Raw genomic sequence first — 6,744 nt, 5'->3', positions numbered from 1 at the left:
TTTCTGGTTTCTTCAGATAAATTCCCAGAAGTAGAATCACTAGGTCATAAGGCAGTTCCATTTTTAATTTTTTGAGGAAACTCCATACTGTTCTCCACAGTGGCTGCACCAGTCTGCATTCCCACCAGCAGTGCACGAGGGTTGCCTTTTCTCCACATCCTCGACAGCACTCGTTGTTTGTTGATTTATTGATGTAGCCATTCTTACAGGTGTGAGGTTATAGCTCATTGTGGTTTTAATTTGCATCTCTCTAGTGATCAGTGACCTTGAGCATCTTTTCATATGTCTATTGGCATCTGTACGTCCTCTTTGGAGACGTGTCTATTCAGGTCCTCTGCCCATGTTTTAATGGATTGTGTGTTTTTAGGTGTTGAGTTTCTAAGTGTATACGCTTTCCAAAAGGAACGAGGTTGTGATGCCAAGTGCGGGCTGCAAGGAACAGGCGTCCTGAATGTGTCCTAGCTGCACAGCACCCCCTCTCCACCCCCCGCCCCCCCGCCCTGCAGTGTTCGGGGCGGGGCTGCGGGGCCTTAAATGAGGCACAGGTCCCAGAGAGCAGGGCTGCCCGCAGTCAGGCAGCCTGGTGTGATGAACCAAACACAAACACAAAGGAAAGGCAGCTCAGCTCCTTCAGGGCTGTGATGTCCTCCTCCCCTGTCACCTCAGTCCACAGTCCCTCAGGCTCCCATAGGCCCGCCCCAGGCAAGGCACCCCAACTGACCTGCTGGCTGCTCCCAGTCTGGAGGCTCTGCCTGGCCAGGGGGAAAGCCACCTCCTTTCCTTCCTGAAATCAGGTGCGAGGAATTGGGGGGCTAGGGGGGAGCGGGAGGCAGGCTGCACTGCACCCTTAACCCACGACCCTGGCTGCCATTTTCTTTCTGGGGAGGCCAGGGCCAGCCACGTGCGGGAGGCTAAGCAGCAGGTGCCAGGCCTGTCTCTGACGACTGAGCTCACCAGAGAGAACCAGCAGGGAAAGCTGGTTTCTTCTAAAATCCAACACACGATGTTTTATTCAATTAGAAAAGAATGGGGTGAGAAAAAAACTCCCAAGTTTCTTCTCACTAATTTTATTTAGATCTGATCAATTTCACTTAGAATATCTATGCAATCATTTTACAGTGTGAGATGCACGTGTGTGTGTGTGAACCCTTAGAAACTTACTTGTATAACTTCGCATTTTGGGTCTATAGAAATAATTTTATTTTCATATTGCAGCACAGTAGACTTACAATCAACATTATTCCTGAAGTGCAGTATATACATTATTCACATCAAAAACTAAGAACAGAAAGCTTCATATGCAGGAAATGTCTTAGAATGCCTACCTACGTTTGGATCTGTTTCGACGGGACACTAGCTTACACTCTGGCTGAGTGGCATTACAGTGGGACAAGTGCACGTGGGCCGCCTCCAGGGGCGCCGCCGGCTCGCCGCTCCTCGCTTTGGTCACGGAGATCAGGCGCTGAGCCATTCCCAGAAGCACACTGTTACACTCACACTTCCAAGGCCGCTGTCTGTTCTACTCCCCCTTATAGCGAGGGGATCTTTTCTCCTTAAAAGCCAGAAGACCTTCAAGTCTGTCTTTCGTTGGAATGGTCTAAGAGAAACAAAACATTATGTGATGTGTACCAAAAAGTAAAAACTGGGAAAACAGTTTTGACAAGTTTTATCAAAGAAAACGAATTAGAACACAATCTAAAATTTTGAAATCTAGTAGTCATTTGAACAATCCTAATTATGTGTCCAAATTTATTATTCCAATTCCAACTATGGTTTTTCTCCATTTCAAATATACTTTAAAAATTAATAGGCTTTATTTTTTAGACAATTTTAGGTTAGGTTCACACAAAAAATTGAGCCACAGTTCAGAGTTCCCATAGACCAGTGGTCGGCAAACTGTGGCCCCTTGAGTGTGGCTCTTCCACAAAATACCATGTGCGGGCGCGCACGTACAGTGCGATTGAAACTTTGTGGCCACACTCAAGGGGCCAAAGAGCTGCATGTGGCTCGTGAGCAGCAGTTTGCCGACTGCTGCCATAGACTCCCTCAGGACCCCAACCATCCTCTAATATTAATACCTTGCCTGACTGTGGTACATTTGTTACAACTGATGAAACCAACATCCACATATTATTATTAACTGAAGCCCAGAGTTTGCATTAGGGCTCACTGAGTGGCATCTTCCATGGACTCTGACAATGTGCGTGCGGATCCTCCAGACAGTGTCCTACAGAAACGTTCCCGCTTTAAACATCCCGGGTGGCCCGCAATTCATCCCTGCCCGACCCTCTGCCTCTTCCAGAATGGCACATGGTTGAAAGCATGTAGTGTGCAGCCTTTTAGGTGGCAGTCCTGCACTTAGCAATCCGCATGACAGTTTCTTATGCCTTTCTGTGGCAGGGCAAGTCATGTCCTGTTATCGTGGCTAATACTCCACTGTCGGGGCCCCACAGTCTACCCATCGCCTCCCGAAGGCCGTCTGGGCATTGTAAGTAACGCTGCCCTGGACATGGTGCAGGCTTTGTGTGGACGGAAGTCTCAGCTCGCCTGCTTAAACACATCCTGCTGGACCACAGGGTCAGACGGCTTCACTTTGTAAGAAATGGCCAAATCGTAGCTCATTTTTATTTACATTTCTTAATGACGTATGTTAAGGATCTTTTCGTCTGCTCATTTGCCGTCTGTACATCTACTCTGGTGAGGTCTGTGTTCAAATCTCTTACCCACCTTTCAACGAGTTATTTTCTTGTTGCTGAGTTTTAAGTTCTTTTTTGTTTAGACATACACCCTTCATAACTGTTTTGCAAAGATTCCGCCCACCCCCCACCCCCGTCCCCGCAGACTGCAGCTTGTCTTTTTATTCTCTTTGCTGTGCCTTTTGCAGAGTATTCATTTTAATAAAGTCAAACATGATTTTTTCCTCTCATTTTTACACTTCCGGTGGTATATCTAAAAAGTCACTGCCAAATCCAAAGTCACCTAGATTTTCTGTTATCTTCAAGAGGTTTATCATTTTCCATTGGAAAGTCTATGGCCATTCTGAGTTAAGTTTATGTAAAGCCAGTGTCTAGATTCACTGTTTTGTAAGTGTCAAAGATCAGCTAACTGTATCTGAGTGCGTCTACTTCTGGATTCCCCATCCTGTCCCAGTGATCTATTTGTCTGTCTTTTGGCCACTACCACACTGTCTTGATTGCTGTAGCTTTATAGTTAGTCTTGAAGTTGGGTAGTGTCAGTCTTCAAACTTTGTTCTTCTTCAATCTCGTGTTGGGTAACCTGGGGTTTGGACTTTCCATATAAACTTTAGAAACAGTTTGCCGATATAAAGAAGTAACCTGTTGGGATTTTTATTGGGATTGAACTGTTATATAGGTCATGTTGTGAAGAAGTGAAATCTTAATAATATTAAATCCTATTATCCATAAACATGGGCCATCTCTCCATTGACTTAGATCTTTTTTTTTTTAATGTATCTTTATTGGTTTCAGAGAGGAAAGGAGAGGGAGATATAGAAACGTCAATGATGAGAGAGAATCATGGATCGGCTGCCTCCTGCACGCCCCCACAGAGGATTAAGCCTGCAACCCGGGCATGTGCCCTGACCAGGAATGGAACTGTGATCTCCTGGTTCAAAGGTCAATACTCAACCACTGAGCCACTCCAGCCAGGCTTACTTAGATTTTGATTTTTCACCAGTTTTTTAGTTTTCCTTCTATAGACCTTGCAAATATTTTGTTAGATTTATACCCAAGTATTATTTTTTTTGCTAATGTAAATAATATTGTGCTTTTAATTTAAAATTCTTCATTGCTGGTATACAGGGAAGCAACTTACTTTTGTATATATTAACCCCGTGTTATGCAATCTTGCTGTACTTGCTTATGAGTTAGTATTATTTTCTGGTTGATTCTTTGGGGTTTTCTACATAGGCAATCATGTAATATATAAATACAGTTTTATTTCCTCCCTCCCAATCTGTACAACTTTCATTTCTTTTTGTCTTATCCTATTAGCTAGAACTTCTGGTAGATGCTAAAAAGAAGTGGTAAGAGGGTACATCCTTGCCCTATTCCTTATCATCTATCAACACTAATAAAAGAGAAAAATGGTAATTGGCGTACGAGCTACCCTTTTCATTGGCTAATCAGGGCTATATGCAAATTAACTGCCAACTAAGATTGGCAGTTAACTGCCAACAAGATGGCGGTTAATTTGCATATGTAGGCACAATGCAGGGAGTCGAAAGGGAAAGCAGGAAGAAGCCCCCTGCCACTGACAGTGATCGGAAACCTAGGGAGGAGCCAAGAGCTGGGGGGCAGGGCGAAGGTGGCCCTGGGGTCGCCTTTGCCCTGCCCCCCAGCCATGATGGAGAATCAGGCGCCTTTGCTGCCCTGGCCAGTGATAGCAGGAAGTAGGGGTGGAGCCAGCGATGGGAGTTGGGCACGGTCGAAGCTGGCAGTCCCAAGAGCTAGGGGCCCCTTGCCTGGGCCTAAAGCGAAGCCCACGATCGTGGGGCCACTGCAGCTGCCCCGATCCTGCTATTGGAGGGTGATGGGGGTCAACGCCTGAGGGCTCCCAGTATGTGAGAGGGGGCAGGCTGGGCTGAGGGACACTCCCCCCCACACACACCCAGTGCACGAATTTCGTGCACCGGGCCCCTAGTATATATATAAAAGCCTAAGCGACCATTTGACCCATAGCTATGACATACACTGACCACCAGAGGGCAGACACTCAATGCACAGATATGGAAACATGGAACAGACTGATGAATTTCAGAGGGAAGGGGGGAGGATGGAGGGTGGGAAGAGATTACCAAAGATCTTATATTCATACTAGAGGCCTGGTGCATGAATTCGTGCACCTGTGGAGTCCCTTGGCCTGGCCTGCGGGGATTGGGCCGTAACCGGCAGTCCGACATCCCCCGAGGGGTCCCGGATTGCAAAAGGGTGCAGGCCAGGCTGAGGGATCCCACTGGTGCACAGACTCTAGTTAAATATATTAGCTGTAGGTTTCTGTAGACATTCTTATTAAGTTGAGAAAGCTCCCCTCTAATCATAATTTGCTGAGAGTTTTTAATCATGAATGGGTGTTGGATTTTGTCAAATGCCTTTTCCTCATCTGTTAATATAATTATATTTATCCTGCTTAGTCTATTGATGTGGTGGATTACATTAATTGATTTTCAAGTGTTGAATGAGCCTTGCATATCTGGCTATGGCATATAATTCTTGTTATACATTGTTGGATTGGATTTGCTAATACTTCGTTGAGAATTTTTATATCTATGTTCATCAGAAATAGAAGTCTGCAGTTTTCCTTTTTTTGTAATTTCTTTAGTTTTTGTAACAAGGCAATACTGCTCTCATAGAATAAGTTTCAGAAAGTGTTTCTTCTACTTCTATTTTCTGAAAAAGACCTGATATAATTTCTTCCTTATATGTCAGAAAGAATTCACCAGTGAACCCACCTGGGTCTGGTGCTTCCTATTTTGGAAAGTTAATTATTGATTTAATTTCTTTAACAAACATACTACTCAGATGATTTTTCCTTGTGCAAATTCTGGTATTTTGTGTATTTCAAGGAATTGGTCCATTTTATCTAGGTTATCAGATTTTGGGGCAAAGAGCTGTTGATAGTATTCCTTTATTATTCTTAGTGTCCATGGGATCTGTAGTGATGGACCTTCTTGCATTTCTGATGTTGGTAATTTTTATCTTCTCTCTTTTATCCTTGGTTGCCTGGCTAGAAGTTTATAAATATTATAGAGTTTTACAAAGAACCAACTTTTGGTTTTGTTGATCTTTTTCTATTGTTTTTCTATTTTCATTGATTTCTGCTCTAAAGTTTATTTTTTCTTCTGCTTACTTTACATTTAACTTGCTCTTAGTTATAAAGTAGAAACTTATTGATTTAGATATTTCTTCTTTTCTAATATATGCATTCAATGCTACAAATTCTCTCAAAGCAATTGCTTTCAATGCATTCCCACAAATTTTGGTAAATTTCATTTTCATTTTGATTCAGTTCAGCAACATCTGAATTTCTCTTGAAACTTCTTCTTTGACACATATGTCTTGCTTAACCTTCATTAAAGATTAAAACACACCATTGAAAAGTGGGATTTTCCACCTATATTTCTAGTTCAATTCCACTGTGGTCTGGCAGAATACTTGGTATGATTTCTGTTCCTTTACGTTTGTTAAGGTGTGATTTGTGGCCAAATATGCTTTTAGGCTTTTTCTTTGGCCTCAGAGGCTCCGTACAAGGCTATAGTTCACGGCATTCACGGCATGTGCTCACCAACAACAGGTGGTGGCTTCCACGCGCCCAGGCAGAGTAACTCCACCCACGCTCCTTCCACGACCACCGCCTAATGGAGGCTGAGGCAGTTTCTAATTCTCAGGAAAGGCAGGACAAAGCGTTTTTGCTACTTTAGGTGCTCTAAAACAGTTCATCTTTCAGAAAAACAGAAGGGAAGATGGACGGAGGAAGGGGGAGGGGAGACAGGGAGGAAGGAAGGACCGTTTGTTCCTCTACAGAAAGCCCCAATAATTTGTGTACAAAACAGGAAACTGGGTACTTGAATTAGGGCCAGGGAAGGCTGCGAATGCCAGGAAAAGCAGTGAGTCTTCAACACCTATGTTCCGCAGCAGGCACCTGCTCACGCTGCCCGCCTCCCACCTCCACGCTGCACCTGCAGTGAGGGGTCAAGTCACACCCACAAGAAAAACCTGAGTCAGA

The 6,744-nt window shown here is 44.1% G+C and overlaps 1 protein-coding gene across 5 annotated transcripts in view; it reads right to left on the bottom strand.

The window, feature by feature from the left end:
• Window positions 1-1,176: 1,176 nt before the first annotated feature.
• Window positions 1,177-6,744, bottom strand: part of AUH (AU RNA binding methylglutaconyl-CoA hydratase) — a 181,138-nt gene continuing 175,570 nt past the window's right edge. For all 5 annotated transcript variants that reach the window (XM_059656337.1, XM_059656335.1, XM_059656336.1 and 2 more), the window contains one exon: window positions 1,177-1,597. In XM_059656337.1, coding sequence (XP_059512320.1) covers window positions 1,520-1,597 — 78 coding nt within the window. In that variant the 3' untranslated portion in view covers window positions 1,177-1,519. The remainder of the gene's footprint in view (window positions 1,598-6,744) is intronic.

This window comes from Myotis daubentonii, chromosome 11, assembly GCF_963259705.1.
Source record: "Myotis daubentonii chromosome 11, mMyoDau2.1, whole genome shotgun sequence".
NCBI classification, from domain to species: Eukaryota; Metazoa; Chordata; class Mammalia; order Chiroptera; family Vespertilionidae; genus Myotis; species Myotis daubentonii.
Note: the sequence above shows the minus strand (reverse complement) of the source record. Positions and strands in the feature narration are given on the sequence as shown.